The 25,506-nt window shown below is 64.5% G+C and overlaps 3 protein-coding genes across 5 annotated transcripts in view; 1 reads left to right on the top strand and 2 right to left on the bottom strand.

Moving 5' to 3' along the window:
* The window catches only part of SRMS (src-related kinase lacking C-terminal regulatory tyrosine and N-terminal myristylation sites), a gene marked incomplete at both ends in the record, with an annotated part of 6,548 nt that extends 1,906 nt beyond the window's left edge, over positions 1-4,642 (bottom strand). Inside the window, 3 exons of the mRNA XM_081097597.1 lie at positions 337-503; positions 1,012-1,133; positions 4,281-4,642. Coding sequence (XP_080953723.1) covers positions 337-503; positions 1,012-1,133; positions 4,281-4,642 — 651 coding nt within the window. The remainder of the gene's footprint in view (positions 1-336; positions 504-1,011; positions 1,134-4,280) is intronic.
* The window catches only part of FNDC11 (fibronectin type III domain containing 11), a 17,209-nt gene extending 2,876 nt beyond the window's left edge, over positions 1-14,333 (top strand). Inside the window, exons 1-2 of one of the 2 annotated variants that reach the window (XM_081098033.1) lie at positions 9,331-9,428; positions 10,410-14,333. In XM_081098033.1, coding sequence (XP_080954159.1) covers positions 10,413-11,393 — 981 coding nt within the window. In that variant the 5' untranslated portion in view covers positions 9,331-9,428; positions 10,410-10,412 and the 3' untranslated portion in view covers positions 11,394-14,333. Of the gene's footprint in view, positions 1-9,330; positions 9,429-10,409 lie in introns of those variants that run through there. The other variant, XM_081098032.1, reaches the window with a different exon arrangement.
* HELZ2 (helicase with zinc finger 2) lies at positions 11,883-25,506 on the bottom strand. 2 transcript variants are annotated; one of them, XM_081098031.1, is made up of 19 exons: positions 25,214-25,506; positions 24,743-24,926; positions 24,558-24,665; positions 23,675-24,186; positions 22,946-23,587; positions 21,560-22,343; positions 21,286-21,361; positions 17,428-21,205; positions 17,105-17,263; positions 16,888-17,009; positions 16,653-16,814; positions 16,426-16,573; positions 16,176-16,292; positions 15,911-16,103; positions 15,660-15,794; positions 15,322-15,540; positions 15,027-15,183; positions 14,778-14,945; positions 11,883-14,693 (listed from the first exon to the last, which is right to left on the bottom strand). In XM_081098031.1, the coding sequence occupies exons 1-19, from the start codon at positions 25,489-25,491 to the stop codon at positions 14,569-14,571; spliced, it is 8,067 nt and encodes a 2,688-aa protein (XP_080954157.1). In that variant the 5' UTR covers positions 25,492-25,506; the 3' UTR covers positions 11,883-14,568. The 2 variants fall into 2 exon arrangements, with proteins under 2 accessions (XP_080954157.1, XP_080954156.1); XM_081098030.1 differs by having other exon boundaries at positions 16,888-17,019; positions 17,109-17,263.

The raw sequence follows: 25,506 nt of genomic DNA, 5'->3' as shown, positions 1-25,506 counted from the left end.
GGTGGAGAACTGCAGCCCCAGCTCAGGGGCGGCTCCTGGGGCAGGTCCTCAGGATCAGCATCTCCTCCCACAGCTTCTGCCCTGGGCCTGGAGCTGCTGCGGGAGCCTCCCCATGCGCCCCCAGCCCCCCTGCCCTCCTCACTGCTGCCTGCAGAGCCTGGCATACTCCCGGCCAGGGCTCTCGGAGAGCAGACCCCACTCCTGAGCAGAGCCCCCACCAGAGTGTGGAGGTTCGCCAAGTGTGGGCTCCTGGGCCTCATCAGATCCCCTGCTGGCCCTCTGGCAATATGCGAGGCCCAGCAAGGCCGGGCAGGAGCAGGGCAGGGTCAGGCCCACCTGGGACACGCAGGGCTGCAGTAGCGGGTTCTGGATCAGCTTCCAGTTGGCTTTGTAATAGGTGAGCAGCTCCCCCAGGCTGGGGAAGAGATGGCCCTTCTGCAGGTAGAAGCTGCCGTCAGCCGCCGTGGAGATGCGGTAGTGGCGGACTTTGGCCTGGGCCCGGACTGGGAAGGTGCAGAGATGGAGGCTGTGTCCAGACCCTCCACCACGACCACCAGGAGACTGCCACCACCCTCTGGGGAGCCAAGGCGGCCGGAGCCTTGTGGAGGAGGGGGAGTGTGGGTAGCTACAGGCAGAGGAACAGACAGGGTGCAGAGCGGCGCCAGGGGAATGAAGGCGGTGAGCTCCTGAGGAGGCCGTGGACAAACATGAAGTGACCCGCAGTAGGCGCTGTCAGGCCCTAGGTGGGGCTGGGCACAAGTGAGGACTCTGAGGTCAAGAGTGTTCTCATAAGAGAGCAACCAAAGGACGTATGCATGCATTTGAGCATAACCAATGGACACGGACACTGGGGCAGTGGGGGCTTGTCCTGGGGGGCGGGAGTGGCAGGGGGAGGTCAATCGTGGAAAAAGGAGTCAGATGTAATACTTTCAACAATAAAAAAGAGTGTTCTACCTTGGCACGGCTTCCCAGGGTGCCTCAGGGGGACAGAGGCATGAGGGGCCCTCGTACCTGACAGCGAATAATCACCCTGGCTGCTCTCGCTGGGCCGGATGAGGAAGGCGCCGGGCACGTTGGCTGGGGACAGGAGCAGCTGCTGGGCCTGGGTGCGGCTGATGCCACTGAAGTACCAGCTGCAAAGGGTGGGTGCATCGGTCACTAGGCAGGCCCAGCCCCAGGCGCCCAGCCCCACACTGGCCAGAGGCCCCAGGTGCCCACTCTGTGCCCCCAGCCCCGGCCCCCAGTGCTCAGCCTCCCGAGTCATCAGGGACTGGACAGGCAAACCGCTTGGGCTGGCATGGAGCTGACAGCCACCCGCAGTGACCCATGCCATGTAGACTGTCCACTCACCTTAGCCACAGATTCCCGTTAGTCCTGCTCATAAAGTGACCACAGCCCTGGCCACAGGCTAACAGCCTGGCCATAGACCAAACCTGTCAAACTCAAGACAACTGAGCCCTGAGAGGGAAGAGGTCCACTGGGAACCAGGGCACCCTGATGAAGCTCAGGTGTGTGGGCGGGGCTGCAGGTGTGGCCTGGAGAACCAGGGGTGCCGCCTGGCTGGGCATGGCCCACATGCCTCAGGAGGTCATAGGTGGGTGGGAGAAGCAGCCTCAATGCTGGAGCAGCTGGGAAGGCCCTCAAGGAGGTGGCCTGAGCCTGGCTGGGTAGGTGGTCAGGGGAGGCTGGGAGACCTGGGAGGCTCAAAGCATTGAGCGTCCACCTCTGAGGAACCCTGCCCAGCACAGACCAGCCCGAGCCCCTGGCCCGGATACCAGAAACCCCCACACCTGAGAGTGGGGTGGGGCGGGCCTGCTTGGGGCTTCCTCATCTGACTCTCCATCTGAGCCAGCACTCTACCAAGAACCAGGCCTGGTGAGGCTGCTGGCCCACCCCATCACCTGTGTCTATTCCCCAAGGCCCAGGTTGGGGAACCTCACTCCTGAGTTAGCTTCCCTCCTGGGAGCCTCCCCATACCTAGGGTCCCTGGAAACCCAGCGGCAGGAGGCCTGCCCCCTAAGGGGACCACTTATGTCCAGGGACAGCCCAGTAAGCACAGCCTCTCATCCACCCTGAGGGACAGCAGAGGTACTGGCTCTCAGACCACCTGGGGGCCCAAAGTATGACTCAGAGCGAGTCAGCACAAGGTGGGGGTGCCCCCCAGAGAGGGGACCAGGTGAACATAGATGTGCAGGTGGGTACTGCTGGAGGCAGGGGCAAGGGCAGGGCCTGGCAGGAGGGGGCAGAGCAAACCTGCACCCACCTGGGGAGCTATGGAGAGGGGCTGGGAACCAATGTGGCCAGGGCCGTGGGGCTGGCCTGGGCTGGAGGGAAAATTGGAGGCAGAAGAAGTGGGTGCGAGTGGGTGGAGAGGCAGAGGTCTGGGAAACACTGGGAGATAGAATCAGCAGACAGGGCGGTGGGGAAGGGTGGGGGACCCATGGACCTTACATGGGTCCCCAGAGACAATACCTGGTGGGGCCGTGAGCTCAGGGACACATTGACTGGGGAGCTCTGAGGTGGCCAGGCTCCGTCCACACAGGCCCTGCCTCTGGGCCTGCTGGCCTGCTGGCGGGGAGAACATCTCAGGTGTGAAGGCTCTCAGCAGGCCTCCCCAGGACAGCAGGGCCCTGGGGGACAAGGAGAACCAGAGGCTCCCAGCCTGGCCTCCCTGCAGCCCCAGGCCTGGGGAGGGAGCTGAGACCTGGGCGGCAGGGATGTCCTCCGGGTCCCTCCCTGGGGTGTGGGTCCACGGGCGAAATAAGATTGTAGGGGAGCCCTCAGCAGCTTGGAAGCAATGAGGCCTCACTGTGGGCGTTGAGGGGCCCAGCCCACCCAGCCGGTCTGGCCCAGGGACAGGTGTCTGGGGCTAATGACCCTGGGAGTGTGGTCAGCCCTTTCATCTCCAGCCCAGGCAAATAGTCATTAGCTCTTCCTCTTGGCAACCCCTCCCCTCCCCACAGCCCTGCCAGCCTTTTCCGGAGCAGCTCTGGCTTTGTCCTCCACACCTGGAGTGACCGTGGGTAACTCCCCATCGGAGTGCCTGCTTGGTCCCAGGCGTAGGGTGGGGGCCAGGAGGCACCTTCCTGTGACTCAGGCTTCTCCCAGGAGCTGGCAGTGGCCTGACTGAGGCTGAGACCCTAGGCTGGTCGGCAAGGACATGTCCAGGGCTCAGGCCTGGCCCAGTGGGTGAGGGACCCACATCGAGGTGAGGTCTGCTCAGCAAAGCAAGCAGCCTGTTCTTACCCAGCATGCCACCTCCATGCATGCTGGCTGAGAGAAGAGACTCTGCCCGAGTGTCCGCGAGCCAATGCCCCGTCCGTTTGGACACCTGAGATTGCCACGGCCACCACTGCATTCATCGGAAAGATGGGTCAGGCTCACATCCTGGGTTTGGGTGGAATGCTTGAGGCCTATGGACCGTGCCCACTGCCAGATGGCAAGGCCCTGTTCAGAGCTGGCACACAGCTGCCCCAGGAGACCACCTGTCCTTGGACCTGGAGCTTGAGCTGAGAGGTGACCTCCCCGAGGAACCTGCCTGGAGAGCCCTCCCCCCTTCTTCTTCCTTCCATGGTGACAGGCTGTCATGCCAACAAGCAGATATTCCTGCCTGGGGACTGGCCCTGCGTCGGGGCTCAGGCTCTGGGGGGAATGGTTGGGCTCCCCTACCTGGGTCCACTGCCCAAACAGCCCTTTCTTGGAGCAATCCCAAAGGCCAGGTTATGTCTGCCCCATAGCTGGCCCAGTGCAGGTGGAAGGGCTGGTGAATGTGCAGGAGTGAAGGGCAGGGGAATGCACCTCTGATATATACCACCCCCACCCCCCGTCACCACCTTACCACACCCTCAGAGCACAAGAGGACACCGATGGCCTCTGCACACTCAGGTCCTCACTGGGAGCTCCAGGAAGCAGAGGCTATGATGTCTCACCCCAGCCCCTCGCCCCTGCCCCCAAGCAGTGACTACTTAGCCAGCCTGCAGAATGAGAGCCTCCTAGATGCTGCCTCCAGGACTGAGTCCCTGTGTGAGAGCAAGAGGGCAGCTAGCCAGCCGGACAGAGTCCCAGTGTGGCCGGCCAGGAGCAGGCACACACGCCGCCCAGCCCCACCTGCCAGGCCGTCACTGCTGTCTGTGTCCCAGGCTCTGTGCTCACTGCTGTGCCTCAGCGCCTGGAGGAGCCCGCTGCTGAGTGCATGAGTGACCCCACAACGATCCCAGACTCCCAGATGGCCTCCCAGCCTCAGCCACTGCTTCCTGACTCCCAGAGCAGGCGGTACTCACGGTTGGTCTGCGAGCCTCTCAGCAGTGGCCTTGGCCACGTAGGCGAGGGGCACAAGCCCCACACTGGGCGGGCCCGAGAGCCGACGGGCAAAGATGTAGTCGCCCTCCTCCTTGAGGGCATAGAGCCTGTCCCCACGGCTGACACTCAGCTCATCCGCATACCGTGCCGTGAAGTCACACAGCGCCCTGAAGAACTGCCCAGGCGCTGGGGGGCTGCCAAGCACAGTGGCAGGGGGCTCCAGCTCCGGGTCGGCACCCGGGTCGGGGAAGCAGGGGATGCTGTGGTCCTGGGCACCTGCTGGCCAGATCTTGTTCCAGAAGAAGGACAGGAAGGCCAGCCGCTTCCTGAGGAAGGGCTCCATGTTCCAGGGTGTTCTGAACCTGGTCCCCACGCCGCCCAGGCCCTGCAGGGAAGGGGATGTCCGGAAAAGGAGAAACTGGAAGAGCTGGTGGGAAGGCGAGTGTCGGAGCCTGGGGCCTCGGAGCCTTGCTGCGTTCGTCCTGGCTGGTGCGAGGTGTGGTGTAGCAGGTCACTGCAGCGGGCCCCCACACCCCACAAGCAGGAGCAGGCTTGCACAGCCCCCTGCCTGCCTCTAGGCTGGTGTTCAGACCAGCCTGGGGGTGGGGCCGGGGTGCGGTCCTGGGCGTGGCCTCAGGTGGGGCAGCCCCGCCCCTCCTCCCTTCTGTCCCTCCCCCAGGCCCAGGCAGGATGGAGCGATGCTGCTCTGCGAAGGATATGAACCCCGTGGCGTGGCACGGAGGGGGTGGGGATGAGTCTGGTGCATGGCCAGGCCCTCCTGCTCGATGAAGCAAACTCGGCCTGTGCTTCTGAGTTGGGTGGGGAAAGCAAGCCCCAGCCGTCCGTCAGACGCTGGGGTCTGGGGCTGTGGGCAGGGTCTGTGGTGGGTGGGACTCCAGCCAGGTGGCCTGCTCTCTCTCCACGTGTGTCTCCCTCCACCCAGGGTCATTATTGAGGCCACATCTCTCTTCTGATGGCTGCAAACCCTCCTTCCTCTCCCTGAACTCTATATGTACACCCAAAAGTTTGCTCTCTCTTTTTTAAAATATATTTTTATTGATTTCAGAGAGGAAGGGAGAAGGAGAGATAGAAACATCACTGATGAGAATCATGAATCGGCTGCCTCCTGCCCGCCCCACACTGGGGACTGAGCCCGCAACCCAGGTACGTGCCCTTGACCGGAATCAAACCTGGGCCCTTCAGTCTGCAGGCCGACAGTCTTCCCATTGAGCAAAACTGGCCAAAAGTTTGCTTTCTGTGGTGAATGGTCCCAATAAACAGGTGTGACGATTGTCCAACTGGCCCCCGAGAGGCAGCCGACCCTTTTCTCTGCATTGCACCTGGAGGCCCCGCCACGCACCTGGCAGCAGCTCTACAGTCACAAACTGGTGTGGCAGCCACACCGTGCTCTGAAGGGGCAAGGGCCCAGGGGCAGCTCCGGGCACCTGAGACTCATCCTGTTGGGGGTGTGAGAAGGAGATATTTTTAAAAATATATACTTTATTGATTTTTTACAGAGAGGAAGGGAGAGGGATAGAGAGTTAGAAACATCGATGAGAGAGAAACATCGATCAGCTGCCTCCTGCACACTCCCTACTGGGGATGTGCCCGCAACCCAGGTACATGCCCTTGACCGGAATCGAACCTGGGACCCTTCAGTCCGCAGGCCGATGCTCTATCCACTGAGCCAAACCAGTCAGGGTGAGAAGAAACATTTACACACACATACTTGGGAGGGGGGAGCCTGGAAGAGCCTGCAGTCCCACCACCACCTGCTCCCCTGAGTGCAGGCCTGGGATTTGTGGGTGCATTTCCCTCAGTCCAGATACATGGCTCCCCCTCCTCGGAAGCCAGGCCTCTGGCCTGCAGCCACAGGGCCTCTTCAGGCCAGGTCCCCACTCGTGCTGACCATGCTCGGGTCAGCACTCAGAACCCGGACACGTCCTCCTAAGACTCGCCGCCTCCAGAGCTGCAGGGCCTCTGGGACAGCACATTCCTCCGGGCGCAGGGCAGGCAGGGAGGGCCCGCCTTGGTCCTCCGGACTAGCTCCCACGCCTGGTCCCAGGCCTCCTGTTAGCCCCCCAAAAAGCCCAGAGACCCCCATGACGGGCTGAGGTCTTCCTCCTACCGGCAAGGAAAACAGATCCTGTCCATCCTCCTCAAGATCAGAGCAGAGGTATTTTTCTAGCAGGAACCTGTGCTGGGAAGTGGGCACCCCTCCCAGCTCGTGCAGAACGATGGCCCTTCTCAGTCTCCCCCAGTGACGAGGGCGAGAGGCTCCTCCTCGTCGGCCCAGGCTCTGCCAGGAGTACCGCTGGCCGCCGCAGCCCGCCACGGGCCCTCCACCAGGCTGGCCCTCTGGCTCCACCGTCGCCCTAAGGAGCGGCCGTGCTGGGTGGGGTGGGTGGTGGGCATGAGCGCGGAGGCCTCCACAACTCTGGATGTGGTCAGATGACGGGTGCCAATCCTGCTCAGACTCACTAGCCGTGGGCAAGGTGCCGACCTCCCTGTGCCTTGATCTCCCATCTGTAAGAACGCTGAGCTCCCAGTGACGTGGGGAGCAGGGGCCTCCGGCGTGCAGGCTGAGGAGCCACCACCCAACGGGCTCATGTGTGTGGAGGACACACGATGGGGGTGTCCGCGCTCGGGTGCACTCCCCTCCCCAGGGCTGTGACCTCGAGACCGCCAGGCTCCCCACCTCAGGGCCCAGGGTCGCTCTGCCAAGGGCAGCACGGCCCGGTGACCGCAGAGTCGGGCGAGAGAGAGCACAGATGCCTTGGAGCGGCACTCACAGAGAAGGACCAGCCAGGCTGCACACGGCCTGCAGGGCTCCACAGAGAGAGGCCGCCAGGGCGCGGGGCAGGCCGGGTCCCTGTGGGACCACCCTGCTTGGTCTGACACAGCTTCTGCAGGAAATGGGCAGTGGGTTCATGGTGCCTCTGTTACATCTTACAACTGGGTGTGATTTACAATGATCTCAAATTCAACATTTAATTGTAAAAAATTAGCTTAGGAACAAGACACAGAACAGAAGGGGCGGAGCCAAAGCTGCCAGGGGCAGGGCTGCTGTGCGCCCCTCTTTCTCCCTCAATCTTCAGACGGCACCCCCTTTCCAAACCACTCAGCCCCTCGGATCCCGGAATAACAGCAGCTCCCATAGTGAGTCAGGGCCCAGGGCAGACAAGGAGGGCAGGCCAGGCCCCAACACACCCTCCTCGGGCTCCACCTCTGGTGCCCCCCAGGCCTGGGCCTGAGAAGGGCTGATGGGCAGCTAGCCAGGGGGACTCCTCCAGCGGGGAGGGGTGCAGTGGGCAGGCTCTGGCACAGAACAGACTGGGAGGGCACTCAGGCAGACATTCTATCTTGGAAGGGGGCCCCACCACTGACCTCCCAGGAGGAGCAGACAAGCATGGCTTGGGGTGTCCCTACCTCTTCAGCCTCCCCAAGGGGGGCAAGGGGTGTCTTGGGGAGTCAGACCTACCACTCCGGGTGGGACAGCCCGGCTGGCTGAGGGGTCCCAGAGGCCCTGAGCCCAGCTGGCCCCTGAAGGTGAGGCTGGGAATACCTCTGAGGGGCGCCGGGAGCTGTGGCGACCCCATTTGTCCAGACCTGGATGGGGCCCCAGCGTGGGAGAGGAAGCGGGCAGCACCTTCACCAGGGAGACCAGTACTGCCCACCTGCCAGTGCCCATGGCCCCGACTCTGGGCAGCTCCAATGAGGGGTTCCCTGAGAGGCGCTCAGCCAGGGAGGCAGCAGGAGCCCCCCTCAAAACCACCCGCAGGCTGCAGGTCCCACCAGAAGCCCCGCTCAGGGAGCCCTGTGCCGGGCGGTTGACTCAGGGACCGCCAGCCTGAAGGCACCGACTGCGGCCTGGCTCCCGCACTCCGCGGCGGCTCCCGGTGGGTCCCAGCGGAGAGAGCAAAGCCCATGGACAGTTCCTCCGAGCCGGCCGGGCGGAGCCAGGGAGAGGCCAGCGGTTCCTTGGGTCGGGGTCCTGGGACCGTCCTCCCGCAGCAGACAAGTCTGGGAACCCAGGGAACGGGTCTCCCCTCTAAGCCTGGGTTCCGCCCACCCCGCCCCCACTCCCGGGCGCCGAGGGCGTCACAAAGACTCACGATTCCCATGGCAACCGCTGGTTGCCACGGGTGCGAAACTGGACGCCCCCGCGCTGCGCACAGTCAGCCGCACCGAGCTCCGGGAGGCAGGGCAAGTGGGCGCGCGGGGCTGGGGGAGGGCCTGGGGTGGGGCATGCAGGGGACGTGGGGAGGCGCGGAGGTGGGGGTAGGTCTCTGGAAGGTGGGCGGGCGGGTTGGGGGGGTGGCTTCGGGGAGCGGGAACGGGCGGAGTCGGAGTCGAGGAGGCCAGGACTCCAAGCGGCCCCTCCTGGGAGTTTACACCAACCCACCTGTGGTTTTCCGTCTGGGAGACTTGACCCGCAGCCAGATGCAGGGGCAAGAGTTCCCTCCAGAGGCCAGAGCAGGACTTAGGCCATAAGTCCTGGGATCCTGGGCTCGGCTGGCACCTCACCCCCACAGCCCCTCTGTTGTGTCCAGGCCTCTTGTGGCTCCTCTGCCCCAGGAAGGGCAAGGACCTTTGGGGAGGAGGCAGCCTGCCCCAGCCTTACCCTGCCACTTGGTGGTTTCTTGGGCAAGTCACTGGATCTATTGGGCCTCCCTGTAACTCACCCAACCCTTGGGTTGTGGGACAACCCGAGCCTTCCCAGGTGCAGGCCGGGACCCTGGGGGTGGCTGGGACCTGGGACAGCAGCCGGGAATGTTGGCTCCTTCTCCAAGGAGCCCCAGCTTGCAGGAGTGGTCTGCCTCACTGTGGCTGCATCCAGCTGTGGGGCGCACTGACACCCAGAGCTGGAAACCTGGTGGGGGAGGGGGGTCGTGGCCCCAAAGGAGCTTCAGGCTGTGGGGTCCATGGCTAGCTTTGCACCTGGAGTGAGAGTCCACCTGTAGGAGGGAGTGACAGGACCTCAGCCTCTGGGCCTTTCCTAGGGAGTCGTGGCTCTTTAAGGCCCTGGAGGCCCGGGACACAGGGCTCGGGAACTGGGAGCTAGCCGGCTATTCCTCAGCTGGGCCGGCCTCCCAGCTGGCCCTGGTCCCCAACTGGACTGTCCTGGGGTGAGCCTGGCCCTCTGCTGTGCACCAGCGGTGAGGGGTGGAGGGTCTGCCAGGCAATGGTGTCCCAAGGGGAGTTCGGTGCTGCTCAGACAGGACCTCACTGAGTCTCCGTGCCCCGAGGAGCACTGTCACCCATTTCAAACAGGTCCCGAAACCTTTGCCAGGCCGCACAGCTGGTCAGTGGCTGAGGTTTCTGCTCAAGTCATTCTGGCCCCAGAGCCCAGCCCAGGTCTTAGCCCTGCCCTGCGTCCTCACAACCAATCATCCGTAATGTTTGCCCCTCAATGCCTACTTTTTTTTTTTTAATATATTTTATTGATTTTTTACAGAGAGAAAGGGAGAGAGATAGCCAGAAACATCGATGAGAGAGAAACATCGATCAGCTGACTCCCGCACACCCCCCAGTGGGGATGTGCCCGCAACCCAGGTACATGCCCTTGACCGGAATCGAACCTGGGACCCTTCAGTTCGCAGGCCGATGCTCTATCCACTGAGCCAAACCGGTTTCGGCATCAATGCCTACTTTTTAAAAATATATATATATATATTTTTTTTATTGATTTCAAAGAGGAAGAGAGATAAAACCATCAATGATGAGAATCACTGATTGGCTGCCTCCTGCACACCCTCTACTGGGGATTGAGTCCACCACCTGACCATGTGCCCTTGACTGGAATTGAACCCAGGACCCTTCAGTCCATAGGCTGACCGATGCTTTGTCTATTGAGCCAAACCAGCTAAGGCTCTAAATGTCTACTTTTAATGACTCTGCAGCCTGCCCACCTGGCCCTCCAGGCAGCCTCTTCTAGAGAAAGGTGCTCCCCACAAGGTCCTCCCCCCAGGAAGGATAGAGGGCCCAGTGTGGGGGTTAATGGGCCTGAAATCACCCACACACACAAACAGCCCCAAGTGAGCCCGGTGGGCAGCAGAGGCCTGTCTGACTGCTCCCGCTCACGGCCCACCCTCCACCCCTCCCTCCAGACAATGAGTTTCCAGGTGACAGGCCTGGGCCTGGACAAGATGAAGCTGGACAGTCCCCAGTCCTTCCTGGACCAGGAGGAGGTGGAGGAGGCTGAGGACCAGCAGCTGCTGGAGCCGGAGGCCTGGAGGACCTACACAGCACGCCGCAACGCGCTGCGGGAGTTCCTGACCTGCGACCTGAGCCCCCACCTGCTGAAGCGCCATCACGCTCGCATGGAGCTGCTAAGGAAGTGCTCCTACCACATCGAGATCCTCCCCAAGCACCTGGCCCTGGGTGACCAGAACCCGCTGGTGCTTCCCAGCACCATGTTCCAGCTCATCGACCCCTGGAAGTTCCAGCGCATGAAGAAGGTGGGCACCGCGCAGACCAAGATCCAGCTCCTGCTGCTCGGAGACCTGCTGGAGCAGCTGGACCACGGCCGTGCCCAGCTGGATGCCCTGCTCGAGTCGCCTGACCCTCGGCCCTTCCTGGCGGGCTGGGCACTTGTGGAGCAGCGGCTGGCAGACCTGTCGGCCGTCATGGACAACTTCCTGGCCATGATGGTGCCAGGGCGTCTGCATATCAAGCACCGCCTGGTGTCTGATGTTGGCGCCACCAAGATCCCGCACATCCGGCTCATGCTCAGCACCAAGATGCCCGTCATGTTCGACCGCAAGGAGTCGGTGGCCCACCAGGACTGGGTCACCCTGCGCTGGTTCGTCACCATCCAGCCAGCGATGCCGGAACAGTTCGAACTGCGCTTCAAGCTGCTGGACCCACGGACACAGCAGGAGTACTTGCAGCGCGGCATCATCCCCGTGGCCGCCTGCACCTTCGACGTCCACAACCTGCTGCCCAACCGTGTCTACAAGTTCACCGTCAAGAGGGCAGAGAGCTACACGCTGGTCTATGAGCCCTGGCGGGACAGCCTCACACTGCAGACCAGGCCGGGGCCCCCCGAAGGGCCGCCCCCCCGTCGGCTGGGCAAGCCGGGCCGCCCCTGACTGCAGCTTCCGAGAGATGGTTTTCTAATATTTATCCACTAATAAAGAGGAGTATAAACGCACACACGCAATGAAAGAAGCAAACCTACTTCCGTCCTGAGGGCAGCGGCAGCCACATGGGTATTTCTCCTGACTTGGCCCAAGCACTCCCACGAGCCCCAGGCCCCGCAGCTCCTGCTCCCTTTTCGGGGGGGCGGGGGCCCCAGGCTGGACCTTCCAGGACAGCTGGCCCCAGAGCAAGAAGCACCAGCCCTGGCACCTGGATGCCACCTCCAGCATGACAGCTGCCCCAGGGGCTCGGCCACGCCAGCTCCATCTCCCCCCCCCCCCCCCCGTCACAATAACCAGCCATGTGACCTCAGCACAGGCTCTGGCCACCTTTCCTCCCTCCTAGGCCAGGTTCCCCAGGGGGACAAGCCCCCAGGTCCTGCCCAGACCCCACAGGGGCAGCCATGGCCCATCACTCTCACCCCAGCTTTATCAGGATCAAGATTGAGGCCAAAAGGACATTTTATTTTTTAAATGACAATAAAAGTCTTATCTTTCCCCCAAATGAAGCTGAAGTTCATCGGCACCCCATCCTGAGGTGGGTGAGGGTCCCAGGAAAGGGCGCCTGGCAGGGGGCATCCCCAGCACACAGGCCAGCATAAGTACTCTTGGGAGGTGGTACTCTCTCCAGCCCATTGGCCCTCCCCACCAACTCCTGCTGTCCAGCCCCCTGTGGGTGACCACCCCCTTGATGTTGCCTTGATAGTCTGCCCTGGCCCTGCAGTGGTCCTGTGACCCCGGGCACCCAGCAGTGCCCCTCCCCGTGCGCACGCTCACTCTGACAAAGGTAATGTGGACGTCAGTGTCCACCTGCTCCTGCGGCTTGGACACCAGCTCCAGGAGGGACAGCCCTATGTCCCTGGCCATGGCTGAGGAGGATGGTCACCACGTGGTCACTGGAGAATCGTGTGGTCAGGGATGATGGGAAACAGCCCCTCTCCCACTGGCCGAGAAGTGGCTTGGTGAAGGGGGTCCCCAACTCTGCCGGAGAAGCCCCAGCACCGCCCCCCAGCGTGGACAGGGTGCTCTTACAGGTGGGGATTTAGCCCGGGGGGGGCTCCTCTCCCAGGCCTGTCCCTCTGCGTGCCCTGCGCTCTGGCCTCGTGTGCTGTGGGGCGCGCTCCTGCATGTCCTGCCGGGGTCCCAGGGCCCAGGCCTCATGCTCCTCGGAAACAGAGGGAACGGGTAAGAGCAGGCCAGGGACCAGGGACTGGGGTTTGTGCTGAGTCATACCAGTCCAACAGAGGGCCTGGCTGGAGTGGGGTTCACCAAGGGAGGTGCATGGGGGTACGCAGCTCATTCTGTGTCTCCTGCTGGAGGCCTGGCTTGCGCCCTCACCCAGAAAGGCAGCTGCCCAGAGGCCACAGGTCCCACTCTGAAAGCAGCTCTGCTGCACCTCCTAAGTACAGCCCTTGAGGCCAGGATGCTGGTCTGTGCCCGACCCGCCTCCAGCCTCACCTCTACCCCGTAGCTGCCTCGCCCCGCCCCCACCCCCCACCCCGGCCCCCTGATTCCTACAGCACACTTGGGGTTTCAATGCCTCTTCCTCTGGGAAGCCCTCCCTGACTCCAGGTTGGTGAGGTCTTAACTCCCTGCCTCAGACACCTGTTCATACCTCCTTAAGCGTTTTTCACAAGATGCGGCCAAGTTTCTCAGTGCTTGGAGAAGGCTGCCATGGAGAGGCCCCTTCCAGGCAGGGCCCATCGACTCACCTGGGCCTCACAGTGGACACATGGTACACCAGTCTGCCACGCCTGCCTCTCTGTGACCTCCCGACCCATCCACTGCCAGGGCCCCGGCCACGCCTTCCTTTTCCCACAGCTGCTCTACGGGGTGGGGGTGGGAGGCCTGGGGGCTCAATGAGGAGCCCAGGTCAATCCCCAGGGGCCATGCAGTGCCCAAGGTCCTGGGTGGCACCGGGCCCGCTGGCAGCCTTGGGGACTTTGGACCTAGACTGTGGGCCTAAGATCAGCGTTCAGAGGCTGGCACACCTGAACACAGCTCCCGGGGGCTCGCCCGCCCGTTCCGCTTCCTCGGCGCTGGCAGAGGACCCTCCGCCGGCGGCGACCTCCGTGCTCCCCGTGCTCCCCACCCGGCACCTGCCACAATGGCTTGACAGCCTCACAGCCCCTTTGCAACCTAAGTAAGAGGAAGGGCTACCCTCTGTGCCCCCAGACAGGCCTCAAAACACCCAGGGGTGAGAAAGCAGAGTGGCCTTTATAACGAAGTTAATGTTCAATCATATAATAGTCCAAGAAAAGATACAAAATTGGAATGTAGAGATTTGATTTGTAGAAAACTTGAGGAAACAGACCCATCCCATGGTCCCGCAGCAAGGACACGGGGGCTGCCCTCCTCGGACACACAACGCTTTGCAGCCCCAGCCCGTGGGGAACACCACCCCGAAACCCAGGTCAGAGCTGCCTCAGGGCGGACTCGGCGGGGGGCCGGAGGCTTCCAGAGAAGGCAGAACACAATGCCTCCTGACACACCAGGTGGGCAGGCTGTCCGACCTGGCCCACCCGCGGAGTGGGGGCGGAAGCATGGGGGGGGGCATGATGGCAGCCCCGCCCACAGCCCTTGGGAGCGCTGCTGTGGCGGGGGAGGTCAAGGTGAGGTGGCTTCAGGGGGCGCTGTGGGTGCAGAGAAAGGCCCTGGCTTCCAGGGAAGCCCCTCTGCCCTGAGTTTGGGTTGATTTAAAAATAGAAAATAAAGCTGAGCTCCATGGCTGGCACCAGTGTGGCTGAGATGGCATCCAAAGACCAAAGAGCTGGGATTTCCTTCCAGACCCCAAACCTTGCCAGTGGCCCCACCCGAGATGCTCCGGTCACCACGGCGGCAGTAAAAGCAGGCCAACCGGGAGGATGAGTACTGACCTCCTCTTTCTTCTCAAGTCCGTGCTGCCCCCGGGGACAAAGCCAGGCTCCAGAGATGGCTAATGTGCACACCACGGCGGGCCTCCGAAACCTGCCAGCCAGGGGCAGGGTGCCAGGCCGAGCCGGCGACGACTGCTGACGAAGGCACGTGGGATCCGGCGGAGCGGGGCCAAGGCAGCCTGCAGGGCGGGGCTTGGCCTTGTCCTGGCCGTCCTGGCAGCTTGAGGGCAGTGGATGGCTGAGGCGGCCCTTCAGACCGGCACGGCTGGCCTCCTCCGGACCCGCACCTGGCCAGCGGGCACCAGGCTCCGCTGGGCCTCACAGAAGTCCAGGAGTCTGCGCCACAGAGGGCAGCATCGAAGCAGGAGGTGGTCTCCTGCAAGACGGAGGAGTCAGTGCTGGCCCCATCCCCACAGCAGCCATGCCCAGCCACACCCAGGCCTGCCCCGGCAGCTCTCACCGATGAGGCAGAGCCCCTCCTGGGCCCGGGTGATGGCCACATTCACTTGGTTGGGGTCTACAACGAAGCCCAGGAACCTCTTCAGCCAGCTCTTCGTTGGCCGTTGGTCCAGGTCGCTCTCCGGGCAGGAACGGACGGTGCTCACCAGCACATAGCGCCACTCACTCCCTGGGGACCAGGGCCACAGTGAGGCCCACCTTCCTGACCCGAAGGCCCAGGAGCCCTGCCCAGACCGGCCTCCAGCCTCACCCTGGCTCTTGGTGATGGAGCACACTGCCACTCCGGTGACACCCTGACGCACGAGGCCCTTGCTGATCTCTGCGGCCTGCGCGTTGTAGGGCGTGAGGATGGCAATGTCCTTGGGGTCCACTGTCCTGTCCAGGGTCAGCTGTTTGGCGATGCGAACCTGAAGGACCGAGGGGGTGCTAGTGGAACAGGCCCTGGTGCCTCCCGCCCTGGCACCCGGGCCTCGCCTGTTTCCTCAGCTCCTCTGCCTCCTCCTCCAGGAAGCCCTCCTGGCCAAGGGGCACCACCTGACACTCACCACCTCCGCCACCTCCTCCAGGTTGGCCTTGGAGTTCTCGTTCCCTTCATCTGTGGACACCAGCAGGCTCTGCTCGTGGCCCTGCACGTGGCCAAAGATGACAGGGCAGCTCTCCTTGTCAGCATGGCCCAGGACGCTGGGCGGCCGCCACAGGCCCGGCCAGGTCTTCAGCTTCTTCTGGTAGAACTCCATGGAAGGGAAGCTGCAGATGCCCTCGTGCTGCCGGAAGAACATGAGCCAGGGACAGGCTGCCATCCGCCCTCCCTGGGTCCCAGGAGAAGGCCAGGGTGCATGCAGGAGGTGGGAGTGGTCGGGGGCACAGGCGTGGGGCGGCTCACCATGCGGTACTGCGTGTCCAGCATGTGGGCATCCCTGTAGTACCTCTCAAAGAGAGACCGGTCCAGCCCCAGGCTTTGCAGCTGCTCATTCTTGACCACAGGCCGCAGCTGCTTGTGGTCCCCAAGGAGAACCACCTGGAGGGCAGGTGTGGATCTGACCCCCAGACCCAGAGGCACCCAGTGCGCCCGCTGCTGCCCCACCTCAGCCTGCCCTCCGTGCGCTCCCTGCATCCCGGTGTGAGGCCCCCCACCTTCTCAGTGTGGGAGAAGTTCACCAGGGGGATGAGGGTCTCGGGCTCCGTGGCCATGCCCGCCTCATCGACCAAGATCTGCCGGACGTTCAGGTTCTTGAGGCTGGGCGAGGCCGCACACGAGCACGTGCAGAGGATGACGCTGTGGCGGTCCAGCTCGAACTTCCTCGCCCTCCCCAGGATCTTCTTATACCTGCGGAGCGACGCCGTCGGGTCACCCAGGGTCCCCCACACCAGGAGGCCGCGCCACGGCTCCGCCGCTTACCTGGCGAGGTCCTCCTCGGGGAGCACTTCCCCTCTCCGCAGCCGGGTGTCAAAGTCCTTGATGGAGGGCGCGTAGGGGTTGGAGGACTGCCGGATCCGGTGGTGCAGCGTGATGGCCCTGGCGGGGGAACCCCGTGAAGCCCCGTGTTGCCCACAGCCCAAGGCAGGACCCTCAGACAGCTTGGGCCTCTCCCCTCCACCCAGAGACAGACAGACAGACAGACAGCTAGACAGACACTGAGAGGCGGCACCTGAGGCTCTGGTTGGGCCTCCCCTCCCGAGGGGTCTTCCTGGGCGGGCCCCGGCTGCTCACGCCCGGCACTGGGAACTCGGTGGCCTCCGCCTGCTCGCTGTACACACGGAGGGGCCTCAGCTCTGCCCTTCTGCTCAGGAGCATTCCTGGGGGCCGTCTGGGCGTGAGCGGCTGTCCCCTGGGCCCGCCGTCCCCAGCACAGCCCCCATGGCTGACCCAGTGCACCTGCCACGACGTCCACCGACTTGTTGGAGGGGCCACAGTACAAGATGCAGGGGGGCCCCAGCTGCTTCTCCCGGCAGGGAGTGCCACAGGCCGGCACTGGCTCCTCATTTAACTTGTAAAACCAGAACACGATGTGGAAGCCCACCATCGTCTTCCCTGTGCCTGTGGGCAGAGAGCAGGTGAGCCACGCCGCCACCGGCCTGCCCAGGCACCTTGGCCCCAGTGCAGGTCCCACCTGGTGGGCCCTGAATGACGGTGAATTGCTTCTTCAGGGCCTCTCTGATGGCCTTGTTCTGGCTGGGGTTCAGCTTGTGGCGGCCTCCGGGGATGTCAAAGGTCTGTCGCTCCAAAAACCTGCTGGGGATTCCTGAGGAAGGAGCCAGGTTCACTGAGCTCTGGTGCAGGGCGGGCCGGGGCAGGAAGAAGGGGCAGGAAAGCTGGAGGGTCCCCACCTACCTCTGCGAAGGGGCTGCTGGCCAGGAAGGTGTCCAGGAAGGTGTCGGGGAGAGTGCCGGGGAAGGTGGCGGGGCGGGGGGATGGGGTGGCCCAGGGCGATGTTGATGACCAGCTGGGACGCGCCCTTCAGCCCACGCACGGCTTCTTCCTTGCGGCTGGGGCATGTGGGGGGAGACCGACACTGGAACTTCAACTGGACTCTCCCAGGGAGGGGGCCCTGCCCCACAGGCCACCCCGCCCAGAAGAGGGAGTCCAAGGAGGCTTCACCCTCCCACCCACTGGCCTATCCCTGGCCTCTGGCCCTGGGGAAGCCACTCACAGGTCAGGTAGCTGCTTTGGTAGCACCTCAATGGTGAATGGGGCGCCGGGCCGCAGCACCTCTTCTGGAACCTTCTCCATGGCCATGTGGTGGATGAAGAAGTGCACCTGCTTGTCAGCCTCTTGCCGGTCGGCACGGCCCTCTGGATTTGGGTCCCAGTCCTCCGTCAGCCCGTGGGCCACCCAGGTGTAGGTGTCCGGGTCGATGCTCAGGGTGGGGCCCAGGCTGCTGGGCCCGGGGGGCGGCTGGCCAGGGCTGGCTTCAGGGTCCGGCATCCTGGCATCGGGCACAGCCCGAAGCCCCTCAAGCCGGATGCAGAGGTAGCAGTGGCCAAAACTGATGTCGATGCTGTGTTCCCGGAGGAAGGCAGCCTCCAGGCAGAAGCTGCCCTGGAGCTGCCCCTGCTCCGTCCGCTCCGCGTCCCAGGCGATGCGCACTTGCTGCAGCGTGATGGTGTCGCTCTCGGCCACGGCGCTGGTGGCCGACTCCAGGGAGCAAAACGGCTCCCACATGAGGCAGTAGTCCTCCACGCTGCGGCAGCGGTCCCGCCCGGCCTGCGGCACACGGCCCGAGAAGCAGTCACCGGCTCGCTCCACGTGCTCCAGGCACAGGCTGAGGCCTGGGGCCACGAGCCACAGCTGCAGGGCTGGAACCAGGATTCCCCGATGCAGCGTGGCGCTGAGCTGCACCTTCAGCGTGTCCCCACTAACCAGCTCCCGGGCCACCTCCACAAAGTGGCCACAGCGGCTGCGTGACACCTGCCCCAGCTCCCGCTGCGGCGGCTTGGCACTGCCCTGCTCCTGCACACGGGCAGCCACCTCTGGCCACCGCTGCTCCTCCACCAGCTCCAGCAACTGCTGCCACAGGGCAGTGTCCACGGGCCAGGTGTGCAGGTCCAGCAGGGCGCCGGGCAGTGGGGGACATGGCCCATTCGGCATCACCGAGTAGACACGGCGTCGCCATTCAAGCCGCAGGCCCAGCTGGCTCACCAGGTGGTGCGGGTGCTTAGCCAGCTGCAGGGAGCGGTAGTAAATAGGGCAGGGGTCAGGCAGGGTCTCCCGGTTGACCGGGAAGAGCAGCTTAAAGCAGCGAGCACCCAATTCCACATCCACCACGAAGCCCAGCTTCTGGCGCGGCTGGGCCTTGAGCCGCGTGGCCAGGTGCAGGCTGCAGGCCCGACGCTGGTAGCTCTGGGCACGTGCGTGCTGGCGGCTGAAGTCTTGGCAGAGCCCGTTGATGTCTCTGGCAGAGTAGGCAGAGCCCCCCTGGCCCAGTGCCAGCAGAATCTGCCGCTGCAGCACCACGTCCAGGTACCTGCGGATGGGCGAGGTGGCCCAGGTGTACCAGTCCACCTGCAGCGAGTAGTGACTGGCCGGTTGCCGCTCACCCTGGCTGGAGCGGCCGAAGACAGAGCGGCCCAGGGCCTTGCGGAAGTCCAGACCCGCGGCAGCCAGCGAGGGGTGCATGTCGTCCGTGGTGATGAGGTCGGCCAGCAGGCCGAAGTCCTGGGCGTGGGCAGCAAGCTGGATGTGCCTCCAGAGGGAAGCCAGCAGGTGGAGCTGCTTAAGGGGGGTGCCGCGCCCCCGCAGGTGGTGTCTCAGGTGAAGCGATAAAGGCACCAGCTCTCCGTGCTTCTCGCTGACGGCTTCAAGCTGGTGGCCGCTGGGCGTGGGCTGCCATCGCAATGGTGTGGCCGTCCGGGTGCGCTCACTGCCCACCAGGAACTCGGCCACCAGGCTGTTGAACTGGATCATGTACTCTTTGACCATGGCGTGGGCCGCACGGAAGCCCAGCGCGCTGTCCTCATCAGGCTGCTCGTAGTGCCAGGCCGCCTGCAAACGGCGTCGGCGCAGCACCTGGGCGAAGTGGCACGCAGCCAGAATGCAGGCGTCCACGGAGTCCAGGCGGGCGGGCAGCTCCAGGGCGGCCCCCAGCTGCCCCCTGATCACCTGCTCAGCTTCCTCGTAGGATAGCTGGCGATCGGAGCGGATCACAGAGGGTGCGAAGCGCAGGCTCTTGAGCTGGTCACTGCCCTTCTCGAAGGTGAGGAAAAGAGAGATGGCGAAGCGGTCCTTGCCTGGGAGGAGGCTGAGCACGTCCTGGCAGAGGCCAGCAGGCAGCATGGGTGTCGGCTCCCGGTTGGGGGCATAGAATGCAGTGCCCCGTCTTCGGGCCTCCACATCCAGTGCCCCATCCCTGGGCATGAAGCTGGCCACGTCGGCAATGTGCACAGCCACTTCGTACCTGGAGCCCAAGTCCCGCACACTGAGGGCGTCGTCCAGGCTGCGGGCACCCTGGGGGTCCACGGTGAAGGTCAGGAAGCTGCGGCAGTCGTCCCGGCAACCTGGCGCCCGGCCGAGCTCTGCGGAGTATTTCTGCAGCACCTTGGAGACCACAGCCGGGTCTGGCGAGGGCTCCCTGAGGCCGTACTCCAGGTCCAGAATTCGGAGGCCCTGCTCCCAGGTGGCAACCTCGGGCAGCACCTCCAGCACTATGCCCAGCGGGTAGTAGAAGCGCTCCCGCCAGACCACAATGCGCACCCAGAAGAGCCGGTGGCGCCTGGCCTGGGCCGTGAGCCGTTCGTACCCCACCCTCTGCACGCGGCCCTGCAGGAAGCGGTGGATGGGCACCTGCAGTGGGTCCTTCAGGTCGGCCACAAAGATCTTGGTCACAGAGCCGTCGATGGGGGTCATGATGCGCGAGTCCCACTCATCCATGCGGCACACAAACACCAGATCGCTGCGCCGCCTCTTCAGCACGCCCAGCACGCGGCCCTGCGGCCGCCCCGACAGGCCCCTTTCGCCGCCGAGGACCTTGACCAGCACCTCGTCCCCGCTGAAGGCCATCCCGCAGTGCAAGCGGCCCCTGAGCTGGATGGGGCCGGGCCCCGTGTCGTCCAGCGGCACGGCCGTCGCCCGCTCGAAGGTCTCCTGCACGAAGGCACATCTGTGGTGCAGCTGGGGCTCCGAGCGCAGCAGCTTCCGCAGTGCGTCAGGCGGCAGGTTCACATACTGCCGGGACTGCTGTGGGGACGCAGGCCTGGCCACGGTGTCCAGCAGCCCGTCCTCCCGCACCGTCACCGTCACGTTCCGGCTCTCGTCCAGCAGCTCCTGCAGGATGGAGTCGTCGGCGCCAAGCTCCCCGTCGGAGGGCCAAAAGTCAGACTCGAGGTCCTCGGGGTCCTCGCTCTCTGTGGCCGCCGGCCCTGCCACCATGTCGGCCGGGTTCCCTGGTGGCACTCCATCCGCACCTGCTGGGCACCCCCTGGACGCAGACCCTGAAGCTATGTCCCCAGCCTCTGCATTCTTTGCGGCCACGTCCCCAACCACTGAGGTGCTGGCCAGGGATCCACCCTCTTTGGCCTTGGCCATAGCCGCGTGCTCTGTGGCCGGGGCCCCTGCTGCCCCCTCCACTGGGACCGTGTCCTCAGCCACCACTGCCACAGGCCCCTCTGCCGGCAGGGCTGCGGGCTGCAGGCAGTGGGCCCAGCGCTGCCTCTGGACAACGGCCTGCTCAATGTGCTCCAGCGACAAGCCCTCGGGGTAGACGCTGCGATGCTCCACACACTGGCGGATGAAGCTCTTCCAGAGCTTGCTGCAGGCCCCGAAGGAGCAGAGGGCCACGGCATCGCCCACCGCCACCACCTGGGACTGGGCGCGGGTCATGATGGTGTTGAGCACGCGGGCGTCCGTGAAGAACTCCAGGGCCGGCGCTCCCGGGCTCTGCAGGCTCTGGCGGCTGTGGACTGTGCTCAGCACCACCACCCGGAACTCCCGGCCTGTGGGCGGGGCACGGTCAGGCCAGGCTGGGGGAGCAGCCCCGCCTCAACCCACCTCACCCTTACCCCTGACCACCCACCTGGCAGGATCTCAAAGCTGCCCACAGACACCTGGCCCAGGTCCCTCCGCCTCAGCTCCTGCCTCAGCACACTCACCTGGAGACACACGACCACATCAGCAGACCCAGAGGAGCGCAAGGAGGGCCCCCAACGACCACGCCCAGCACGTGGTGCCAAGCACGGGGAGATGATTCCTCAGCCCCTCTACAGAAGGGGAAACTGAGGCTGTGAAGACCACAATGGGAGGCCACGTCCTGTGGGCAGTGGGTGGAGCTGCCCCACGACTGGGCTTACCTGGGCGCCGTGGGACACCACACAGATGTGCCTCTGCTCGCGGCTGCCCCAGCAGTGGGGCCAGGCGCTGTAGAACTCCTGCACCTGCTCAGCAACCTGGAGGACCTCGGCGGTGTTGAGCCAGGATGTCAGGGACAAGTCACGCTCGGGGTTGCCCGCCACGTGGCAGAACATGAGCGGGTAGTGCCGGGGGTGGCGCGGGACCTTGCCGCGGGCGTGGATGGGCGTGCCCTTGGCCAGGTAGAAGTGTCGCGAGACGAAGGTGATGATGGCCTCCGTGGAACGATAGTTCTCATGGAAGATGATGCGGCTGCGCTGGGCAACCTCGTGTGTCTGCTGCTGGTAGAGCTGAAACAGACGGTACAGCAGCGTGTGGCCGGCCGCCTGTGCCCTGGCCACGCTGAAGAGCCGGGGTGTGACCTGCATGTGGTCCCCGGCCAGCACCACGCGGGTGCCTGGCAGGGCGTAGCGCAGTGGGGTGAGCGCCTCACACTCCAGCATCTGGGCGGCCTCGTCGATGAGGATGTGCGAGAAGAAGCCAGCAGGCACTCTGAGCTCGCGGGCCTGCGAGGTGGTGGCCACCACAATGCGGTGCTGCTCCAGCTCAGCGCGTGTGGGCGGGCGGAAGGCCCGGCGGTCCTCCGTCAGGCAGCAGTACTGTAACGTGGCTGCGTCCGTCTGGCTCGGCGGGCGGTCCGTATACATCACCCGTAGTGGTGTGGCCTCGGGGTGGCCGCTGCTCACATAGCTGTGGAAATGCTCCTGGATGTAGATGTCGGCCGCGCTGAGGGGGAGAAGGGCACAAGGGGCCTCAACAGCTGTCTGCTAAAGTGCCTACCGTGCGCCTGGCCCTGCAGGATGCCAGGGGCTCACATGAGGCAGACTGACCTGTGGCCTGCCCGACGGAGCTTACATCTGCATGTCCCTTAAAAGCGACAGTGGAACCTTGCCCCAGAAAGTGCTGGTGGGCCCTGCCTCGTCCTACCCACACCCCGCCCGCCCTTCCCCCCCTCCCCCGCATCTAGGGCCTCTGCAGAGGCACCCACAGCCCCACACCCCGACAGCAGACCCCAACCCCAGGACATTGGGACTGTGCCTGAAGCATAGACGTCCCCTGTCCCTTTCAGCCCAGGACTGACCGTCTATCAGGGAGAATCCCAAAGATGGAAGCGACTGGGACTCACTCCATGGATGCACTGGGCAGCCCCGCACAGGCTCCACGCCACCAGTGCCCGGACAGCCTGGGTACATCTGTTCTAGCCTCTCAGGCCTCCAATGAACCTGGGAACCAGCCAGAGCCCTAGGCCCGGGGTCCTCCTTTTCTCTTGGGGTCACACCACCTCAGCAGTACTCACCCAGCCCAGACAGCAGCAGCTCTGGGCTCACCTGTTGGTGTGTGTGCAGATGAGCACCTTGGTGTGGGGCTGTCGGATGACCTCCAGGGAGGCCATGGCCAGTGTGTAGGTCTTGCCTGTGCCAAAAGGGCCATAGATAAGCAGCGGGGCCACGGGCCGCGTGCCCTCAGGGCTGCTGCTTGCGATGAACTCCACCGCCAACTTCTGTTTGTGGTTGCCATGCAACGCAGGCGGACTGGGACGCAGGCGGGGCAGGGCGCAGGCTGGCAGGTAGGGTACCACCAGGCGCTCCTCGGGCAGTGCGTCCACTGCCTCATGCCAGAGGCGGAAGGTCAGCAGGTCAACCTGGAACTGCACCTCCAGCAGGGGGCTGGCCTCAGGCTGCAAGCCCAGGGCCGCACAGCAGTGGGCGGGGAGCAGCAGCCACCGCGCCTGCTCCAGGCTGGCCCGGGTCTCCAGCCGCACCTCGAACACCGTGTGGCCAGGTGAGGGCACAGGGGCGACGAGCGCCGTGCTGACCGCCCGGCCCAGCAGAAAGCCCTGGTCTGTGTCTGGTGTCAGGGAGGCGGGGATGGGGACCTCGGCGTAGAGAGCTCCCGGCGGCGGGAAGAGCATGCCCAGGGCTGGCGTCTGCAGTGAGGTTTTCAGGGACACAGGGCCCCGGAGGTTCAGCCTAGTGGGGAGGATGTGGGTCAGCTGACCAAGGCCACCTCTTTGCAGCCGGCATCCTGGCACCGCCCACACACGCTGCCCCACGTACTTGGCCACCAGCTGCTGCTGCGTAGCTTCCTCCTCATAGAGGAACTGGTGCATCCTCTGCCGGTAGTTGGCACAGGACAGGGGACCCGGGGCCGGGCCGCCGCGGCGGAACTCCAGGGCCAGCGCCGGCACCTTGTACTTGGCTATCAGGGCTGCCTGCTCTGCCGTGCGCTCCACACCAGGGACCACGTGGCGGTTGCCAGTGTGCCAGCGCTCCAGCTCCTCATGGTGGCCGGGGGCTAGTGTCACCCCTGGGTGGTGCTCCTGACCCAGCTGCAACTCCAGCTTCTGCAGCAGGGCTGGCCTGCGGCCAAAGTCGAAGACCACCCACTGCTCGAAGGTGCCAAAGGAGGTGCTCTGCACACGCACGGCCACCCGGAACTCGGTTGGGCAGCCGGACACCCGGAAGCGCTCCCCCTGTGCATACACCCGGCCCGGCGGGAGGCAGGGGGCCTCCAGCGAGAAGTCTGCTCCCGGCTCCTGCTTGAGCAGGGCCACATGTTGCAAGGGCTCCTGGGAGAAAATGGATGGTGAGGTGGCGCGAGAGGCCCTCCCACCCACCAAGGTCCAGGCTGACACAGGCCCCTCCCAGCGCTGCGCTTCCTGCTGTGATCCCAGCAGGATCAGCCTCTCGGAACCGCAGTGTCCCCTGCATGGGGGTCACAGAACCTGCCCAGGAGGGCCCTGTGCATGCAGAGCAAGGGAAGGCAGCATGGGATGCGCAGAGTCATGGTGGTAACCGGCCCAGACCCTTGCTCTCTGCCAGACACTCGACAAAATAACCCCACGACCCCAGGCACAGAGACTCCTCACACACACAGGGGACACGGTGCAGGGCAGTGGCTCCAGACCCCAGCCAACTCAGGGCTATGCGGACCCCTCACCTCGGAGTGGATCACGAACGTCCAGCTGTGCTGAATTTTCCTCTCCTGGGCCTGATGCACCAGGGGCTGGTGGCAGGTGACGGACACACCATCAACAGTCTCAGCCAACTGCACAGGGAAGCCAGGCCATCAGCAGGGTGGCCCTGGCCCTGCCCACCCTGGCCCACTCGCGAGGCCCCACTCACCACCAGGACCTCCCTGCTGCTGCGCTGGTACTCGGCCAGCAGCCGCTCTCGGTAGGACACCAGCCCCTCCTGCCAGGCCGCCTGCTCCCGCAGCTCTGCCGTCTGCACCCGCCGCTCCCACTCCTGCAGCTCCTGCTCCGAATGTGCCTTGGTGCAGATGTCCCCATACTCACAGAGGTCGGGCCTGGGGGAGGTCAGCAGGCCCCCGGGGTGAGACCCCTCAGCCTAAAAGAGGCCTGTGTCGGGGAGCAGGAGTAGATTCCAGGCGGGGGTGGGGCGGGGGCGGGCCCTCCTCCAACCTGTCCACTACTGTGCCCACAGGCCAAGGCCAGCAGAAGCCACCTCCACAGACCTCCCTTGCCCACCTGAGGTGGACGAAGTGCCAGCCAGTCACACCGAGGGCACAAGGAGCTCCTGGTTCTGGCTGAAGGTGGGTCATCCCCCTCCCCAAGCCCCGAACACAGGCTTTACCTGGGGCAGAGCTCGAAGGTGGAGAGCCCGGTGGGCGGGCTCCGGTACTCCCAGGCCATGGCCTGGCCCTGGGCCACCATCTGCGCATGCTCCTGGGATGAGCAGTGGTTCTCGAAGGCCTCCTGGGAGCGGCAGGTGACCAGACAGGCGTGGCAGTACAGCTGGAGTGCAGGAGGCTGGTGGGGGGGGGCTCTGTGCCCACCCCCCCTGGGGGCAGGGAGTGTGAGCAGGTCCATCCGCTGGAGCCCACCCAGCTGCTCAGCCTCCCACACGGCCATCTCCACAGCGCTGTG

Source organism: Myotis nattereri, assembly GCF_964212035.1.
Source record: "Myotis nattereri genome assembly, chromosome: 8".
Lineage (NCBI taxonomy): Eukaryota > Metazoa > Chordata > Mammalia > Chiroptera > Vespertilionidae > Myotis > Myotis nattereri.
This window is presented reverse-complemented; position numbering and strand designations above follow the sequence as displayed.

Excerpts from the sequence above, each read along its gene's own strand:
- HELZ2 (XM_081098030.1), bottom strand. The coding sequence starts at position 25,491 with ATGGCCGTGTGGGAGGCTGAGCAGCTGGGTGGGCTCCAGCGGATGGAC. Across the intron at positions 21,206-21,285 it reads CAGCTTTGAGATCCTGCCAG|GCCGGGAGTTCCGGGTGGTG; the intron begins GTGGGTGGTCAG and ends CCCCGCCCACAG. Across the intron at positions 16,293-16,425 it reads AGGCCCAACCAGAGCCTCAG|GGCCATCACGCTGCACCACC; the intron begins GTGCCGCCTCTC and ends TTCCCCCGCCAG.